The following is a 20,340-nucleotide window of genomic DNA, read 5'->3' as shown; positions in this document are numbered from 1 at the left end:
CAGAACACGGGTCACTTCCTGTGCCCCTCACATATGGAAGCAATCCCATTAACTCATGTATCAACTCCGTGTATGACTAAGATTTTGTAAGCCAGCAGCCCATTATTAACCAGTGCATACAATGGGTACAACCACGCACATCACACAACAAAATGGGCCTCAGATATTTTATTGTACAAGGCTGGTCTTCATAAAATATTTCTGAACATACAAATAATCATGACAAACAGAACAGTCTTTATGCATGTTTAGTTAACTTGGGCAGGGGAATAACAGCCCTTCCCAAGTCTCAGTGATAAGAGTAGGATCAACTGGTAGGTTGATTAAAAAGAAATGACCAAGTTCTTCCTGAGGGAGAGTAAAAGTCATTAGTATGATGACTAATCATCATAATATGATGAGTAGAAATCATATGCATTTCAAGGGGATGGTGGGTTACAGAAAGACCATGGCTGGGTCAGGATTATAAATGCAAAAATATTTGGTCCGTGCCTCAAAAATTGTTCCCTAGAATTGCCCGTTTGTGGTTATATTATGTGGATGCTGCAGATTTTGTGAGGAGCCACAAATGGGGCAGGAAATTCCTACCCCATGCTGCAGTTGTGTTCATCCATGGCAATTTTGATAGTTGCAAATAGTCAGTCCATAAGTACTAATCCCAGTATATCACAGGTGTGCAGCTATGTGACTACATAATGAAAGACCCTTTTCCTAATGCAATTGCGAAAGAGGGTACATGTAGGGTGACTGGGACAACCTGAACTCTGAATGTCCTAGCATCTCTGGCTATTAAATTTCAGCTATAATGTAGCATTTCTTTAGAGCCTGGGTATGTTTTGCTCTACATGGCAGTGCAGGGGAGCAAGGAGGCATAAGGGTATTCCTGGCAGGGCCTCCTCACTTTGCCTTCTGGAAAGGGCAGCTCCATGGGGTTAAACTTGCCTTCAGCCCACACACCCAACCCCACCCTATGTACCAGCCAGATCAGTGGAGCCCACACAGAGTGGAAAGTACTCTGCTATTGGCATAAGCTTGGAAGACTTAATTTATCAGTTGATGCCAGGGGAGAAGCAGGGAAGAAATTGTAGCTCCAAGAGTCACAATTTCTTTGCTGGGGTAGCACTGCTACATGCCACACCTTGTTTTATGCAAGGCAGACAGTGACAGCCTAGCCTTTCATTTTTTGCAATAATTGGATGCTGGGAAAGAGATTCTATTTGATGTAGCTGTAGCAAATTATATTCTGGCCAATAAACTAAACCATAGACAATCTGCTGTTGTTAACTGGGATGAGTTTATGATCTAGCATTACTCTGAATTTGTCTTTCACTGTTTTTTCCACCTCCTCATCTGTAAGTATCGTGGTTTCCACCAGATCCATGTTCTCCTTGTAATTGTATTTAACCTTTGTGAGTTTCCACCCAACTAAAGCCCACAGGCCATCAGTGGTCTGGAGGCTGCAGATGGACTTTGCTACGAACAGAGAATCTGGAGATGTCTGGAGGTACACATTCTGGGGCCTGAAATCTTCTATCTCTCTTGGCTCAAGGGTAAACAGGTACACTTTCTTACATGCATTTTTTTCCAGATTATTGGAATTAGAGAAGCTTTGGTTGGGATTGTATTGCTTCCTTTTGATTTTCTCAAAGTACCAAATCCCATTGTCTTCCGTGAAGCGAAAGATGCCGGGAACCTGGGACTGGTCTTTCCCAGAAATCAGCTCCATTGGCTGCCACATTTGATAGACCATTCCAAAGCCGCCATCTACTATGTATGCTTTCCCATCCAGGACTACCTTTAGCAACAGGTGATTAATATGATGATTATAATCATTTTCTTCTGGGCTGTAAACTTTTGCTCCTATAATGGTGGTGTCATATCCCAGCGTTTTCAGAACCCAGTATAAGAGATGGTTGTTTTCCATGCACCAGCCACCACGTTTCTTCCTCACTATTTTATCATAAACTGGTTCTAAGTCTAACTCGATGGTTTCCCCGCAGTGGATGCTGAGGTTTTCAAAAGGAACAGCCCTGATGTGATGCTGGAATATTGCAGTCAAGGTCTCCAAATCTGGGTTTTTGTAGGAGCCATTATAAGAAATTCTGGTGAAATATTCCGTGATGTTCATGTTACCTGTATGGTGAGCAAACGAACAATTGTGTGTGTTTGAAATTCTTAGATGAGTGTCAACATCCATCATAGGAGCAGAACCTCTTTACACTCTGATTGTTTAAAATGACTAAGCCCCTTTCAGAAGACAAGGAGACGAGTTTGTTTGTTTTACCATTGTGCCTAGTGACTTCAGGTGTCCTAGGCACTCCAAGTACACATTTTAAGAGGTACTTCCTGTCCAGAAGAGCTTACTATCTAAATAGACCAGTCAGACAAAGGAAGTGGTATTGTTCCCATTTTTCAGGTGGGATATTGAGTCAGGGAGAAAACTGTGGCCCAGATTATCAAAGATATTTAGGTGCATACCTCAGGGAGAGTTAGATGCCTGAATACCTTTGAGGATCTGGGTTTAAAGAACTCACTCAAGGTCATAGTGGGAGCCAGAAACCCAGCACTCCTGAGCCCTGATCCAGTTTTTTAACTGTGAGGCCAGCCTTCTCGGCACTGCTTGGTTAAATATTTCCTGTGCTATTCACACTGGTTGGCAGAGGGCACTCGTCCCACTGTCTTCTGCTCTTAGTGCTGACAGGAGCTAGAAGCAGATTAGCACTCCTGGTGCTGTGGGCTTTCAGTGAGTTTGGCAGCTCCATTCTCCTCTCGTTAGCAGGGGTGAATGGGAGGGGCTCGTTTTCTGCCTCTTACTCACCACCATCCCTGGTGGCTCAGCTCCCCAGCTTTATGCCTCACTGGTCTAAGTGAGGTGTTAGGAGCAGGCAGCAGATGCTCACTTTCCAAAAGAAGGAAATCAAGGACTATGACAGAGCATCATCTCCACCATGGAATTTTCCCCTCCCACTACATAATGTGAGATACAGCAGGGAGGATAGGTTGCCCTTATTCTCCCTACTTGCTTTTCCTTCTCACAATCTTCAGAGGCAACCAGCAGGCCCTGTGCCTGGAAGTCAATGGTCAGGAATGGGCAAGTAGATCTACAACCCCTTTACCGGTCAACAGCAGGACCTGGCTCTTTCTGTCTGCACCGTTGTTCCTGACTCTTAGAAACCCTGGGGCCTGAGTGGGAATGCAAATGCACTGGAATTAGGGAATGCGCCACCCATCAATTCAACGTACTCTGGGGTCTCCCAAACTTCAGTGTACAAAGGGCAGTGTGGCCAACGAGACCAGGTTCTCCTTTCCACTGCTAGGGAAATGAAAGACAAGCCAACCAACAACAGCTGCAGATCAAACCAAGGTGCGCAGGCTAGCTGGCTGTTCCCAGAATATAATGTCCTGGGTGGGCACAGATCACTACTCAAGATCACAGCTCACGGTAAGTAATGTAGGAGAGAAGCCAGGACCTGGTGGAGAAAACCCAGAGGATTGATGACCCTTTGGGAAGGGAACAGGGATTTTGATATGGACAAATAGGCTAATAGTTATACCCAGAGGACCAAAGAGTTAAAACTATCAAACATCAGCCTACTCTGAGGATCAGATTCAGTATGACTGGTCAGAGCACAGATGATTAATCCAAGAGGCCTCAAACATTCTCAGGTACCTTCTGTGCCTTAAGATAAAGGTGTCCGAAGCCCAAGGGATAAAAGTCCCATTGTGCTGCTCTCTAGGTAGCACTTCCTCCTTGGTTTATATGATTTGTGTATTTAAAACTTACTACACTAAGGATATAAGAAGTATTCAATTGGGATAAAGTTATCAGGACGCAGTACTGAAAACCCCACAAAAACCCCATCATATGAAAGAAATGGGGGAAAATACCCCAAATATAAAACAATATTGCTCCCAATTAGGACAATATGCAGGCAGGGTCAGAAATGTTCCCAGCTGGTGCTGTTCAGAACATATAGAAATGTAAATTGTAGCTATCCCAGTATTGTCAACCCCAAAGGTTCAAATAACAGGCCCCCAAAATCACATGATTGGCTTAAAAATCACAAAATTTTAAAAAATAATAAATTTGGGTTCTTTTTATTTACGTTCTGGAACTGGTGCATTTAGGGGTCACATTTTCAAGCTTTTCCACAGCAACCAGGAGGGCTAGAAAAAAGATTTTTTTTTTAAATGAGATCTGAGATTGTCAATAACCTGATTCCAGCTTTGAAATTTTTAAGAAAACCACAAAATATCACAAGAGTTGTCAACACTGCTATCTTCAGTTCCTTTTGTTTCTTTTTTGGTAGAAGTAAAGACAGTATTTTAAATGATTTTTCTGCTTTAAGGGAAATCTTACTGTGTTGTTGCTACTCTAATTTTAAATGTGTTGAAAGTATGTTGGCTTTGAAAACAAAATAAAACGTATTATTGCTTACAACTATCAGGACCAGGCATAACATCAGAAGTGTCTGAATCTGTCCATCTGGCATGGTTATTTCTGGGTCACCTTTCACACTGGCATCTGAACCAAGCCAGATGATGTGAATGTGTATTCCGGCTGAGGCTGATAATTGAGAGAATAAGCCAGTAAGTCTGTTACACTGACACAAGAGAAGTCAAGTCTGAAATTGGCTGAACATTCCCTCTCAATTCTTATGCCGTGTAGCCATTTCAGGCAACGTTTGAATGCACATTTATGACTAAATCAGCCACAAAGATTCTGGGTTTAAAAGATGTCTTACCTGTAAAAACAGTTCAATCACAGGTGTACCAGTTTTCACTTTCTTGCTTCTTTAGGCACTAACCCGTCTGGCCCAGTTTTCAGTCCTTTATGTGGTGAAGTTGGGAACAGAGAACAGTCCTCCAGCTTCTCTTGAGAGAAACGCTTTCTTTCATCCGGTCACTTTCACTCTCTTCTGTAACTGATCAAAGTCAGAGGAGGGAGGAGTTCAGCTGTAGTGAGCTAGCAAATTTTAGTTGCACTAATTGGTTGTCAGGGATAGGGAGATGGGGATAGGGAGAGTTATTTGTTTCAATAACATTATAATATTGGAGGGTGGTACTTTTTTCAGGATATTAGGCAGCTAAGTGTTGATCAGGAATTTAGGGCTGAAAGTTTGTGAACAGTTGATCTGAGAAGATTTTCAGTTTGATATGTCACAAGAATGACAAGATTCTAGCACTGTTGAATACAAATACAACCCCTAGTGCTGATTGGGCAGCAAACCCAAATTCTTGTACTGTAGCGGTTGTCAGACTCTACCGGTGTGGTGCTCTGCTCTGTCCAATGTTGATAACAGTCAGCTGTGTGTTCCCTCTGTGTGCTGCCTCAGCTCTGCGCAAATAGCTGACACAACAGACTCCAAGACAACCCCCGATGACCTCAGACTCTGATAAGACACGAAGGCACCCGGCCAGGTTTTTTGTCAAATGAAACACAGTCTCTAGCTCCCCGAATCAAACGTCAACAGTTCTGCTAGTACATATGTGCTCCCTGACAATGGACACAGCTGTCAGTGGCGGGACACTCCACTGCCCCCTAGGCTGGACAAAGACACCGCCCCAAGGATGCATTCTTGTACACAGGTACAAACAAGTCACACCTCATTCCTTACATATTGAGGTGCAACCCCTCTACGTAGCAAGGTACAACCCCTCTGCATAGCAAGGTGCCGCTTCTTACCATGTCCATGTCAGTTAGAACAAAACAACTCCATCCATCATAGTACCCTTTTGCCCTGTCTTTAGGTGGGTTCACTTGTTCTTTGTTATCTGTGTGTGTAATGTGCAAGTATTGGAGTATTCTAGTATCATCCTGGCATATGTTTGTATCTCTAGTGTCCAGTACCTTTTAGGTATATGTATTTTTGCAACATCAGCCCTTTCCTTGCCAGCTTCTTCAAGCAGGGCCTGCCTCGGGCTCACAGCTTAACTTTGCTTTATGTTAGCAAAGTCTTGACCATTACTTTAGTTCAGGCCTTAGGCCTCATACTGGGCCTCTGATAAGGATTTATGTTTCAGGGCCTCATCTTACTACAGTAGTTTAGTGTCTAATTTGTTATCCCTTGTCTCTGCTACATTTCTTTGTGGATTACAGTAGATTTTGCAGAATACAAATTCTTTGGGGCTGTGTCTTCTTGGATGTTTGAACCATGTCAAGCGTTACGGGACTCTAATAGTGACTGGAGCCTCTGGATGCTACATAAGAATTAAAGAACAACTACTGCTATGTAGCATTCCCCCTGTCACTGAGTATAACTCATATTGCTTTCCACCTAAGGAGTAGTGTGAATCTTTCTAAGCTAAATCTCATTTTGCTATTTTCCTCCCAAGCCTCAGCTATTTCTAGATTCTTTTGTATTAATTCTCTGTGCTCAGCAACATCCTAATTTAATATCAACAAAACATTTCACTAAACTGCTGAATGTGCAGATAAATAAGTTCAGGCACAAATCTCTGTGGTAACCCGCTGCACAACCTGTCACACATCTCAGTACTTTGCTGCTCTTTGTCATTGCCATCTGTGGATGGTCTTTCACCCCATGTGACTGTGCTCAGGTCCAAGCCACGTTATCATCAAGGGAACAGGTGGCCTGACATAGGCAGACATCCCCTGGAAAGCTCCATGTTTGTAAGCAGACAAAAATAATTGTCTGGATTGCAACACTTAACAGATTTCACTGTCCAGGTTAGATCCTGTCGTACTTACAGAGTCAGAACCCAGTGTTTTACTGTAGAGCAAGCCAAACCCCAAGCAATCAGACAGCAATGTCCTCTAAGCATTCTTCTGCTTTTTAAATCTCGCTAGGAATTTCCCCATTTGGGGTGTTGTAGGAACGTGAGGGACTGATAGCACTAACTAGAGCCAGGCTCGGTGCCAGTCCAACACCTAAGGGAACCCATTTCCCACAACACAGTCTTTAACTGCTTCCTCCTTGCAGAACATTCTTGATGTCAGGGGAGATCTCCTCACACATTTCCCCTTCCATCCCTCCTCTGAGCCTTATGAAAAGCCTAGCAAACTTAGTGGGTCTTTCCACTGATTTCAATGGGCATTGGATCATGCCCTGAAAGAACCTGCTTCCCAGTGATATTCTAACTCAGAGGGAAAGGCTGACTGCAGCTCTCAACAGCAACTTCCCTTCATCAGCTAGAAAGTGTCATTCGGGAGCAGCACAAGGTGCTTGCTCCTTCCCCCAGGTCAGAAGCCACTGGCTCTGCAGGGCTGGGAAGAGGCTCAGGAATGGGTTCAAGAGGTGCATGCTGACCCCTCATATGGCAGCTGAGCTCCTGGGCAGCAGGCCCACTGCTGGCGGTGGGGACTATTTTTTCGCAGGGTAACCCCCCTGCTCAGTGTTGCGCTCTGTGTCCCTCTAGCAGTGGCTAGGCATGAGAGCGATGAGCCTGCTGCAGCACTGGCTTACAGAGAGAGGTCTTCTAGCTGAAGTAGAGGCTTATTCAAAGAACCAGAGGTGCCCAGGTACGAGCCCTTCTGCTGATGGCCCAGCTGGGCCCAGGTCATTACACAGGCTAAGTAGAACAGACTCACCACTCTGAAGTGAACAGAGCACCCTCTGATTCTTTACTAAGGATGATCCAGTCCTGCATTCCTTGAATACCTGAAACTTCTATTGCCCTCCGAGCAGTTTGGGTGGATAAGGGATGGCAGAGCGGGTCTGTGGCAGCCCCCGTGAAGGCATTAGGATTCAGTCACCACTGTGGGTCTTAAACAGGATGCTATTTTACCCCCTTGGGGGGTTAAAATGACAGCAAGCACCCCTGGCTCAATGCAGAAGGATACAGCTGAGTCTTATGAGTCCAAAGAGGTCCAAGTTCAGACTCTGTCACTGCCATGTGTGTCCTAGTGCAGGTCTTCTCAGCCCCAAATGCAGGGAGAGTACTCTCCTGCCTGGGATTTCAAACTGACATGCAGTTTGGGGGAATTAAAGCACAATCACTATTTTTAACAACCTGGCATTATAGAGACCGTGAAACTGTTCTATACATTGATATTTGTCTTCTCATGAAATTGTACAGCTCTAGCTATTTATACAGATACATTTAATAAATAGGCAATTGCAAATCTTTGCTACGTTAAATTTCTCCAATTTCTCTTCTTGGGGATAGGCAGGTGATCTGGTGTTTCTCTGACCACAGAGAACTCTCTATTAACCACATTCTCCTGTATTTCAGGCTGAAAAAACATGTTGTTTTAGATCATTCACATTAACCAGGCCTGATTGTAATCATTCACTGCATTCTTAAGAATTTGCAAGCCTGTTTTCAATAAATTATAGGGTTGGTCACGTTATTACATCCATCAGCATTTTAATTCATTCTCTTAACAATTTTAATAATCGAATTCTGAATACTGTATGATTAAAATGTTCTCTACCGGCAACATATTCTACTGCTACTGCTGGTACCACTGTGAAATCTTAATGGTCACTAGATGTCACTATAATTTTACTTTGTCTTCAAGCGTAACAGAGTGATGAAATTCTTGTGCACTCTGATAGGCTTATGTCAAAGGCTCCGTAAAAAAAACATTATTAGTGATCAGAAAACTGTTCCAAATATAAAGTTTACAGAAAAAAAAGTTGTCTCTAGTGGTGTTGTAGCCACGTTGGTCCCAGCATATTAGAGAGAGGTGAGATAATATCTTTATTGGACCAATAATTGTTAGTGAAACAGACAAGCTTTCCAGCTATACAGAGCTCTTCTTCAGGTCTGGCAAAGGAACTCAGACCTAAACACTTGTCTTTGGTTGAGCTATTACCAGTAGTTTTGAGGTTGAGTTGATGTGCAAGGAACTATCAATTTTTTTTTTTTAAAAAGAGCCTCAGTGGGGAACTTGATAGCCCAGATTTTCAATGTTTCAATTTCTCAGACCCAGAATATGACTGGACACAATTTACTTTTTTCTAATGTACTTATACCCCTTGTGAGTACTTACCATTCTGATCCTGATGGTTCCTATATATCTCAGGGTTAGCTATGGGACTTCGGACTTGTGCTGTAGAAACTGCTTGTATTTGAAAAGACGTCTGCTTAAGTAGCAAAGTTCAAGAGACTAAACTGCTGTGTCACTTTTGTCAACACATACGTTGTATCCCTTATCACAAAGCTCCACTCCTTCCCAGCCGCCCTCCACCTCTTCCCAGCCTCTTTCCACCCTCTCCCCCAAGCGCGCCCTGTCCATACTCCTCTCCCTCCATCCTAGCGCCCCCCGCAAACAGCTGCTCCATGGCATGCAGGAGGAACTGGGAGGGAGGAGGAGGAGTTGATCAGTGTGGGTCGCAGGCGGACATGAGATAGAGGGAGCACCCGCTCTCTGATCTGAACACTAGACCACACTGCCTCTCGAATGGTCCAAGGAACTAGTAAAAAAGTATTTCCCTGTCATCATTAGCAGTAGTGGTCAGGCACAAGGTTTGTAGGGCTGTGACAGAGTTGGTGCAGGGGACAGTTCTTGAGCCACCAGCAGATACAAAGGAGGAGAATAAAAAGAGCAGCCCCTAGGATGCCCATGGTGTGAGGAGCTGTGGGCCGAAACCAAGCTATAGAGATGACCACCGCCCACCAGCAGTGATTTCTATGGGTGAAGAATGAGTGGGCTCCACAAGCGGGACCTGGAGGATTACTAAGGGAGCCCCATGAGGTAGCACCTCCAATAAGAGGGAAAGAAAACACCTTCCTGTCAGGTAAGCGGGGAGATGTGTGACAGAGTGCTGGGAAACAGCACTCTGGGCACTGCAACAACAGCAGTTGCTCTGGAGTAGCCCTGATTAGGAAGAGCTGTGCTTAATTCATGGATTGGGATGGGCTGAGGAGAGTTAGCTAGTTAGCCCTTTACCCAAGAGGTAGAAAAGGCCATGTGTGGATTTATTCTCATATAAACCCAAAGAAAAGGGGAACTCTGAGCTATTGTTTAGTAGTATTCAGTTGCTGAACCAAACTATAATATTCATGGACATTGGCAAAACCCACCGAAGAGTATTTAATAAACAAATGGTGATCTCCTATATGCAATTTCCCAGTATAAGGGACAAAGAAAAAGACTTGGATGAGAGACTAATTGTAGATGGTAACTAATCCCCAGCACACTGATTCAGTCAGCAAATGCAGGAGTGGCATGTTAGGGGTTAAATTTGATAGACAAATGTGTGCTGTCATTTATTTGTATTTAGAAATGGCAACAAAGAAGTATTATTAAGGAATAGTTGATACAGGGTTTAATGCTGAAATTGAAAGAAAGACCTACATTTTATAAGGCTCAGAAAACCTCTGGGTGAGCGTTGAGAGGTTCAAATTAGTGCTTTGTTTCCTTTCTGATGATTAGTTTACAGGTTTATGCTGCCTGCTGGAACCCTTATCTATTCTTTGAAAAGAGCAATAAATTGCGTGAAAGGAGGACAGCCAGACAGCCTTCTTTCATCCTGGAAACGATCCCAGCTGTGAAGCTCACAGGGAAGAATTTATCCTGGGGTTCAACCCTCTTGGGTTGTTTTTGTTTCCACCTTTTTTAAGTTGTACAGATTCCAATCATTAAGAACCTAAAGGGATTGATACCTTTCCAAGATCATAATATTGCACTGGTAATTGGTACAATATGAAATATGTGACAACCACAAAGTAAATGCCCACTGTAGACGTCTCATGCACTTACCAGACTCCTGGTAAGATGTAAATCAATATAAAAGTTTTTGGTGAAGTCCTCAAGATTTTCAAGTTGGGAACCACTAGCTTAAGTGTAATTTTTATCATCTTTGTAAAACAAAAAACCAATAGCCCAAAGAGAGATCGTCATGGTTATATGAGAAATCAAATTGACAACAAATATTCTTTTGTATGATTATATCTGAAGTTCTGAGTATAGTGCTGTGGATTCAATTTAACTAAATATCCAAGTTAAAATAGTTACAAATTTAATTGAAGTTAGTTATTATTGTTTTAAGAATTGTAATAAAGTTGTTTAGTATCAGTGAGATGCTGAGTTATATATACATGCTTTTCCATATGGGAATGTCCTTTAACAATTAACTGGAGTTATGTTTTAGTATTAGAAAATAGTATTAATTCTAATCAAGTTGTTTATTGTATTAATTTTGGTTAATAAATAAGTATTTAATTTGAAATGATAAAAAGCATTTTAGTGTTTGGCATAGGAATGGTAATTTGACAGTGAACTCTGGAAGTTATCTAATGTGGAACAAAATTGGGTATAAAATTTCCCATATTGGAGGCTGGAATAAATACACTCACCTGGAATTAAAATTAGTTTTAAGATTAAAGGAACTTTTAAGAATATAGTACTATTCAGTACACTATTACAGCTTCTTGTTGAATATAATAATTAGAATTAAGGGAAAACAAAATTAAAGTAGTAATAATTCAGTTTCTATTACATTTTCAATGATCATTGAGGGTTCTAGATTCTAAAAGGAACTAAAGGTTTGTCGACACCGGAAATGCTTCAGCAGCCCAACTGCAATGCTGTAGTTGTGCCACTGTAGGACTTCAGTATAGACACTACATATGCTGATGGGAAGAGTTCCCCATCAACATATGTAATCTACCTCCTCGAGAGGCAGTAGCTAAGTCAATGGACAAATTCTTCTGTTGACCATCAGCTGTCTACACTGGGATTCAGATCAGCTTAACCATGTCACTCAAGGGTGTAGATTTTCCAGTGTAGACCAGGCCTAAGAATATGCCAAAAGACAGACCCTTGTGAGATTGTGATGGCATCAACTGAATGATGGGAAAGAATGCATAATACCTGACTTGTTTATGTGATAAAATTTATCACCTGTAGTCTGAAGGAGGATCATCCCCAAAATTTGCATTGTTGAGTGGTAAGTGTCAACATTAGAAACAGATCCTAAAGGGTGTGAGCCAAATCTATCAGTGCAACTGAATGGAAAACATATTCATAAAAAGCAGATTCTACCACAGGTTGGTAGAGGAGCAGCCTCACCTGAAAATCCTGAGCAAAGAATCGTGTTGTTCTGGACCTAGAAAGCTTTTCCCACTTCCTTTAGCAGTGCTCCTGAAGGGTCAACTTTCTCACCCTAAAAGAGAGGAATTTCTTTAACTGAAAGGAGCAAAGAATCCTGTGGCACCTTATAGACTAACAGACGTTTTGGAGCATGAGCTTTCGTGGGTGAATATTCTATAAGGTGCCACAGGATTCTTTGCTGCTTTTACTGATCCAGACTAACATGGCTACCCCTCTGATTCTTTAACTGAGTCCTTCATAGACAAAACATAAGGAAGATTTGGGAAAAAAAACTTTGCTAGAGGAAGGACAATCCAGCGGTTGGTTAGGCTGTTAGCCTGGGATTCAGAAGACCTGTGTTTAATTCTCTGCTCCACCAAAGAGTGGGTAAATCATTTAGAGGTACATCTATGCTGCAATAAAACACCTGGGGCACTGAGTCTCAAAGCATGTATCAGCTGACTTGGGCTGGCGGGGCTCAGTCTTCACAGCTTAAAATTGCAGTATAAACAATCAGGCTCACTCCAGCCTAAGCCTGAATAACTATATTGCGGTGTAGATTCCCACAGCCCGAGCTATAGGGAAGTGAAAAGCTCTAGCACTCAGTGCCAACAGTCCAGAGTTAAAGGGTTCATTTCCATTCTCTCTGATAGTTTAATTGTTAATCTGCAGCCATTCCAGGCAAAATCCAAAGACTAAAGATTTGCAGGAATGCTCATAGTACCAAACAGGAGCTTCTGTGACCTTTATGCACAACTGGCACAAGCTCCTGCAAGAGCAGCAAAATACTCCAATAGATTCTTGCAGCACATTCAAAGTTCATGGCATTCAAGCCTAATTTTCAAATCCAGCCTCCATGTGCAAAGCAATTGTGCGCATCGGTATGTACCCAAATACATACACACTCTGGCATGATGTCCAATTACTTTTGTGTGTACATAATGTGAGTTCACGTGTGTAGGTATGCAAGCATGCTAGATTGTGCACACATAAAAGTGCGCCAAGTGTGTGCCCCACCATTGAAAATCAGGCAGTTAAATGTCATCCTTTAAATCTGCATCTCTGCTAACCTGACAACCAGAGTAGGAATTAGTGCTAATTGGGTTGATGTATGTGTGAGCAACATGGGCATGTGTCCATTGGAGGCAGAAGTGGGATCAGGCAGCATCCCAAGACACTTCACCTAGACTAATAAACAGCCAGCATATCCAATCACCACCAATCTGGAGCACGGCAAAGTCAATATATCCGAGAATTGAATGTTTCTGTGTTTAATGGCAAACCACCCCGAGTCAGCTGGCCCAGCAGGGTATTAAAATATGCTGTTAAAATGATGTATGAATCCCTACACTGGATCAGTTCTTAAATTGATTGACACCAGTTGATCTCCACTACTTCTGTTTGTGAATCTGTCCCACTGTGTTTACTCTCCATGGGTCAATTTTTCCGCAGATTTCACTAAAATTGCCGTCACTTACCTCATCCCAGCCATGAATTTGACTATATGTTTCCTGCATTTCTTCTTTCCACAGGTACACAAGAGGGAAATTATTATACCAGCAAAAATCAATCACATGTGCGTTGCCCAAGACAAAGAGCTGTTTGTTTTCTCTTTAGCTGTAAAACTTTCCATCCAGTTCTGCTCTTTAAACTGATCATCTTTGTTCTTTCGTAACACAAGTTAAGCAGGTTCTCTGAGCCTAAGGAAATCTATGTGAGCATTTCATCTAGGTTACTTGCCTGTACAGATTCAATAACAGAAAACTCCTTCGAAGTCAGCTCCGCTTTAATCTCCATTTTGTCCTTGTACGTTGCCATGGCTCTGTTGTAAAGGTGTAATATATGGTATTTGAAATGCCATGGGTGATATAACACCATTGATTATTTTTCAATCAAAGCCTCACCTTTAAAGTCATTGGGAAGTGCTCTTTAAAAATCAGTGGTGTAATATGGCCCATCAGACCCACCATTCTGACCACTAGAGGTATCTGTTCATTCTACATTCCCAAAGGATCCACAGTATCTATCCCTTAGCCTCAGGATATCTATAACCAGCTGTGTCATGGAAGTGACGATTTTTTTTCCCCTAGCGTTATTCTGTTTCTTCTCTTGCAACCAGTACTATTCGTCTCTGGGCAAGAAGTACTGGAGACATCCTTATTTAAAGGATCTTTCCAGTTCCCCTTCTATCGCAAGATCCTTTTAACTACTGAGGCCCTGTTGTCTTTCAAGACAAGTCGAACAAAATAGTCTGTAAAAGCCAAGCTCTTCTGAGCTAAATTCAAATTTGTTTTCATTTGCTCGGTGAAACACAGTGTCTAAGTACAAAAGAAAACGTGCATGGTTCAGAACTTCATTCAAGACCGGCATGTGTAAAAATGATCTCCGCTGATTGCTTTGACTTGCAAATGTTTCCACTCAGAAAAGATGCTTGAGTTTTTGGGAGTCTTCATCAGACACTGGGACTGCCGTCCAGGTGCAATTTGACTACAATAGTATAGAAAGAAATGTGAAACCGCTGACGTATACGATCCATTCTTCTTCCATAAATACAGAAGAGAAAAGGGTTGCTTAGATACTATGTTCCAGTAATTGTACCTGTACATTTCTCACTTTGCTGCCTGCCAGTGATTAGTAATGTTGGTTCAGCTTATTGGTCTATGATCATAGTTTGCATTTGGAGGTAACAATATGGGCTCTTGGGATTAACGTGCTGATTTAAAACAAGCATGTTTACACTTTCAGTCTAATAATAATACATATGTTATATGCACTGGCAAGTGTCCAGACCTTGCCACCACATCCTACGTAACGCCTAGCTGATCTTTTTCTTTCTGGCCTAGATCCTCAGAGGTATTTAGGCACCTAACTCCCACTGAAATCCCTACAGCTCAGACTCTCATCCAGTCCGTCATTATCTCATGTCTTGATTACTGTCATTCTCCCCTCTAGCTTCTTGTTTCCTACACTGCACCCACCCCTCAGTCCGTTAAAATCACAGCTGCTCGGATCACCTTCCTTGACTGAATCACTTCTCTAGCTCCCTGCCATCAGGTGTGAGAGAGAGAACATCTTGCATTCCCTGGTATTGTATGCAACAGTATTTACGCATGGATACAAAGGCAGATAGTAACATCTCTGTGAAAATCATGCAAATCAGTCCATCCCCCCCGTTCCCTCACTCATCCGCCCCACACACACACACACATACGGCAGCCTTAAGCAGAAACTACGCTAGCACAAGCCAGAGCTACCTCTCAGATGATGCTGAAGCAGAGGAAAACCTACATAGGTTCTTCCATGCCACCCATCACTGGCATATCTGACCATGGTCTCTATTTTCCAAAAAGCAATTTTACTATAGTATAAAGGGCGAGGCTCAGGGCCACTCAGCGTCTTCCAGTTGCTTCTGGGCAATTTTCTTAGCTTGAGCTAGGAATCTGGGCGTCAAAATACTGAACCAACTTATGTGGGTGAAAAAGACAAGCTCTCCAGCTCTTCTTCAGGTCTGTGTAAGCTCAAAAGCTTGACTCTTTGGTCCAATACAATTGAGCCAATACAAGATATGACCTCACCCATCTTGTCTACCTAATATCCTGGGACAAACACAACTACAACAACACTGCAAACACCATGAATGGGAGGGACAGGCACACTTCTCTCCCTCTTCAAACCATGGCTTCCTAAAAGCTGGAGTTACAACCATTTCCTTTGTGGGCACAGACAGGGGAAAAGGAGAGTTTTCTAGAACTCCCTTCTTCATGATCAGCACTGCACCGGGTTCTGCCATTTTGGGTTTCAGAGATTCAATGATGGAGTAACCTCTACTTGGAATAGGGTCTCTGTTGGTTTCTACTGATCTCTGTTAGTCCGAAGACTGGTAGCTCTGGGGAAGGGTAACCCATGGATCCTTTGTTCTGTTCCAAAAGCTAAGCGCCAGCTGCTACCAGTAGGACCCAGCAGAAAAGTTTCAAATGTCCACAAAGGGTTATGTTCTTCTAAACCAGGTCTCTAATAAACATGTTGATTTCAATGAGAGCTAGGGACTTAAATACTTTTGAGGGCCTGGGCCCCTGTGTAACCTAGCACAGGCACTAATGGGAGCTAAAGCTAAGCCCCTAACCCTGCTTTAGGTAACTTTTTTATGCAAAGCTGTAAAGGTCTTGCTATTTTTCATTCTTGTTACTTTAAAATGAGTTATTCCACTTGTCTACCTATATTAATCCCAACACTTCAGGTGTCCTGATACACTGGATTATTTTGTTTGTTGCAGTGTTGTTGCAGCTGTGATGGTTCCAGGATATGAGAGAGACAAGCTGGTGGAGGTAATATCTTTTATTGGATCACTTCTGAATCCACTTTGTTTTGCTTTTGACATTCCTATTTGTGATTCAGTATACAGTGGCTTTGTGATCTGTATTCTGTCTGAATGGTCTTTCTATTTATCTATAAAGCTGCCATGCGAATTTAATCTGTTTCTTTGAAGTCGAACCCTTTTCATCTTATAGGTGAGCAGAAGAAAATTGATAGCTTTAAACTCTCTTTGAATTTTGTTGCCCAGCTGGAGGGAAATTAACCCTCTCTTTATAAATCGTGAAGCAGAATTGTCTTCACTGTAAATTTACGCCAGTCTGGAACACTGAACTCCACTTAATGCATAATGTCAAATGTGCAGACAAACTAGAAGATAATGACTACTGTGGAATGAGTATTAGTGATACTATTATCAATTATTATGGCCCTCAAACATTTCCTGTCTCCTTTCCTTAGGATGGTATTTTCAAAAGAATTCAGTTATTGGCCTAACTCTGCTGCCATTAAAATCAATAGGAGTTTTATCACTTACTTCAATGGGAGCATATTTAGGCCAAGGCTGGATGGATTGGAAAATCTCACCCTGGTGACACACTGTGACATTAAGCACAGCCCCAGGGCAGAGGGCTAGGGGCACCAAAGTATCTGGTAATGAATTGCAGCTGGCTCAACCAGTTCAAGCATACCCCAAGTCTTTAATGTCATGAAATGTATCTGGCAAGGTGTCAATGAAAACCTTATGACTCACTGGTTATTAATACCATCGAGTAATGTATACGCAAGCATCTGATGCAAAGTTATGGACACCAACTGAAGTTATAATTCTTAAAATGTGTTTTCCCGTCATGAGGGAATTGCCCCACCTTACACAAAGGAATGTCATTTCTCCACCTGCAAGTTACTTCCAAAGTACTTGGAAAGATAATGAGAATGTATTTACATCCCACATAAACAGACCCAGCAAGCTAACAAGGGGTGAAGGCAATTGTCACGCTATGGGGTGGGGGAAAGGAGATAGGCAATCACATGTCTAATGTTCATTCAGTTGCACAAGAAGGGGCAGAAACTAAATAATTTGCCTTTTAGCAGACAATCCAAGTAGGCGGAGATACAGCAGAACACTCCCTTCAAGACAGACTCCATGTTGCCTAATTCACAGCTGGAAATAGACTATTGTTTGGACATCTCCTTCAGAAGAATCCTCTTCAAGGATTCAGTGGACTATACAAGAAAGGGGCTGAGAAACCTAATGTATCTCTCTTTCACCTAAGAAGACAAGAGTACCAGCCTTTTGACTTTGGAGGATAGATCCTGACCTAGGAGCTCCATCAGCCATATTGATGGAAACGTGGTGAGGATTTTACCTTGAACCAAGTTTAGCTTGCTAATTTTTAGTTAGTAGAAAGCGTTTTATCTATGTTTCTCTTGTAACTATTGCCAACTTTAATCCTTATGCTTGTACTCACCTAACACCTCTCTCCTTGAAATGAAAGCTCACTTGTTTTCCTTTAATCCAAACCAGCCCAGAGCTGCATTTGAACTGAACTGTTTGGTAACTTCAGGTAAAGTAACAAACTGCTGGATGTTGACTCTTTAAAGAGCAGTGAATGTTAACATTCTGCTGATTCTCCGGGACAGGGCCGGACATTTCAGAATACGTGTTTTGGGGAAAATTCTGGGCTGGGGAGAGTGTGAAGTCACCTTACCAGTTGTTAACCATGGCTAGTGGGGACCAGCGGAAATCTGTAGTATTGCAGGCAGGCTTCTGGATCCAAAACATTGGACCGGGCTGCCCAATACACAGACTTAAAGCACATGTTTGTTTCTGACTGTGGACATCCCCAGCAGAGAGCTATAGTGGCAAAGTTTTAAGACCCTTTAAGGTTATAGGGTCAGGGTTGACAGCTCTTCACTGGTCTGGATTGCACCTCAGAATGTAACACACATCACATCAGTGCTATTTCATCTAATGAAGGATCCTAGTGTAACCCCCCATAAATCAGTAGACTTGCCCCCTTGGACCAACTTAAGACCTGGTGTAAGTGGATGTTAACTCCTTGGACTTCACTAGCTCCATGTGTTCTGGCCAAAAAATTAAGAAGAAAAACCACAAAGACTAAATTTCAGACATTGGGGAGGAAAGGAGAATCTTGACAGAGAGCCAGATCCTCTCCTGCTTTCTGGTTGTTTGTACTGCTCAGGTATTGCCACACAGTCAGCAATATGCCCTAATGAGCTGGCTGGAGATTTATGCCTTCTTAGGGAAATCCCCAGGAGGCATAAAGTCAGTATAGCCAGTTCTTATGCCAGCTGCTTCTGCCCCCCTGCATAGCAGACATGTGGGCAGGGTGGGGAAGCTGGGAGTTGGGTCACTGGTGCATGCAGTGCTGCAGCGATCCTGAACCTGATCTAAATACTGCCTGAGCCAACCCCTAGATTGAGCACAGTTTGAGCAGATGTCAGGCTGTGCTCCATGTTCTCTCCGAGGAGAGAATTCTTCCAGATTGGAGCCCGGAATCTGAGTTGGGGAAATAGGAGGGCTGGATTAACTTGTAATTCGTGACATGAGTGTGAAGGATTCACTGGAGAGAACTGAGAAATCATAGCAATGTGCTTTTTTTAAAGCAAAATAATTTTCTCCATTCTTTACAGAGCCATTTGGGTTGCGGGTGGATAAGTAGCAGAAGGAATTACAGGTGGGATGATTCTTCTCTCACTTATCCTTATGCAGGTGCAGAGGAAGGAGGAGCTCCACTGAAGTCAATGGAGCTACACCAGTGTAAATCAGAGAGGGATCTAGCCCTGTATGGTGCCTAGAGGATTTTATCACTATCTATAGGTATCATTTAAATAATTAGTTGATGATAGTAAAGCACTTTGAAGATGACAAGCACTGGATAAGTGCTGGGTATTATTATTTATTATTAGCTGTCAGTGATCACAGGTTTTGAGTTCCTTTCAAACTTTTCTTTTCAAAACTCTGCCCTCCTTCCATCTCTCCTCCGCCTCCCAAGAACTCCTCCTTCTCAGAGTCCGTCATCAAAGATGTGCAGATTATAGAAATGTACTGGTCCATTTTGTTGCTCAGAAGGCCAAACCCATGATGGATGGTTGCAACTGCATCACATCTATCATTTGGTTACATTGCTTGGACTAGTATTGAAACATTTTTCATCAAGATCACTTTTAAAAAGTAGCCAACAGAGAAAAATTAAAGGACTAAACCAAGTTAAATAATAAAAATGAAATCTTGTGTCCTTTTCACGTATCTAAGACTTTTCTTATTGCGTTTTACTGGGAAGGGAGGGGTATTAGTTATTTTTTTAAGAACCAAGAGTAAAATGTTCAAAAATGCCTAAGTGACTTAGGAGCCTACAGGCTTGTCTGCATGAGAAAACCACACTGGTTGAACTAAAGGTTAGGTGTGATTTTTAAACCAATTTAGTTAACACTGTGCAAACCTGTTTGAATGAGTGGCTTATTTTTGTTTCGCTTAAGCTGATTAAGAATCAGCTTAAGCGAAACAAAAATATGCCACTTTTAAACCAAAATGAGTGTCCACGCAGGGGCAGAAAGAAGGACCACATGGGGAGAAAGTCGAGGTGCGTAAACACTTCCCATCAGAGCTGAAGACAGGACAGTGAAGGAATGAAATGGTTAACCTTTTATCTCTACACCCTAGCTGTTACATGCAATTTCTGTGGTATATTCCCCTGTGTTCTCTCATTACTGAGTCATTCAGATGTCAGCAGTGTTTTCTGGATATCCATAGTATGTCTTCAGGGCATTTGTGCTTTTTTTACCATTGGAGTTAATAGGTAGGCAATTGCCTACCCATCCTCGGAAAGTCGTGAGTTCTGAGCAGTACCTTCAGTCACATTAGCAGCACTGGACATATTAATGTTCTCGAGGTCTGTGAGCTCTTGCATGCTTTATATTCATTGGCTTCTTTAAATATTTACATGTATCAGTAATAATTGCAGCTGGCTTTGTATTTACAGCATCTGTCATGCTGTGTTTGT

At 42.4% G+C, this 20,340-nt stretch overlaps 1 protein-coding gene and 1 long non-coding RNA gene across 2 annotated transcripts; one reads left to right on the top strand and one right to left on the bottom strand.

Moving 5' to 3' along the window:
- Positions 1-153: 153 nt before the first annotated feature.
- LOC115660455 (arylamine N-acetyltransferase, pineal gland isozyme NAT-3-like) lies at positions 154-9,084 on the bottom strand. The gene is made up of 3 exons (XM_030581900.1): positions 8,960-9,084; positions 4,746-4,925; positions 154-2,133 (listed from the first exon to the last, which is right to left on the bottom strand). The coding sequence occupies exon 3, from the start codon at positions 2,126-2,128 to the stop codon at positions 1,256-1,258; it is 873 nt and encodes a 290-aa protein (XP_030437760.1). The 5' UTR covers positions 2,129-2,133; positions 4,746-4,925; positions 8,960-9,084; the 3' UTR covers positions 154-1,255.
- A 144-nt stretch (positions 9,085-9,228) lies between these two features.
- On the top strand, positions 9,229-19,729 carry LOC115660583. Its single transcript, XR_004002845.1, has 3 exons — positions 9,229-9,707; positions 16,278-16,329; positions 17,408-19,729. It is a non-coding gene; the product is annotated as an uncharacterized LOC115660583 (long non-coding RNA).
- The last annotated feature ends 611 nt before the right edge of the window (positions 19,730-20,340 follow it).

Source organism: Gopherus evgoodei, chromosome 12 (assembly GCF_007399415.2).
Source record: "Gopherus evgoodei ecotype Sinaloan lineage chromosome 12, rGopEvg1_v1.p, whole genome shotgun sequence".
NCBI lineage: Eukaryota > Metazoa > Chordata > Testudines > Testudinidae > Gopherus > Gopherus evgoodei.
The sequence above is the reverse complement of the archived record's forward strand: the minus strand, read 5'-3'. Positions and strand labels throughout refer to the sequence as shown.

Coding starts and splice junctions, on each gene's coding strand:
- LOC115660455 (XM_030581900.1), bottom strand. CDS start 2,128: ATGAACATCACGGAATATTTCACCAGAATTTCTTATAATGGCTCCTAC.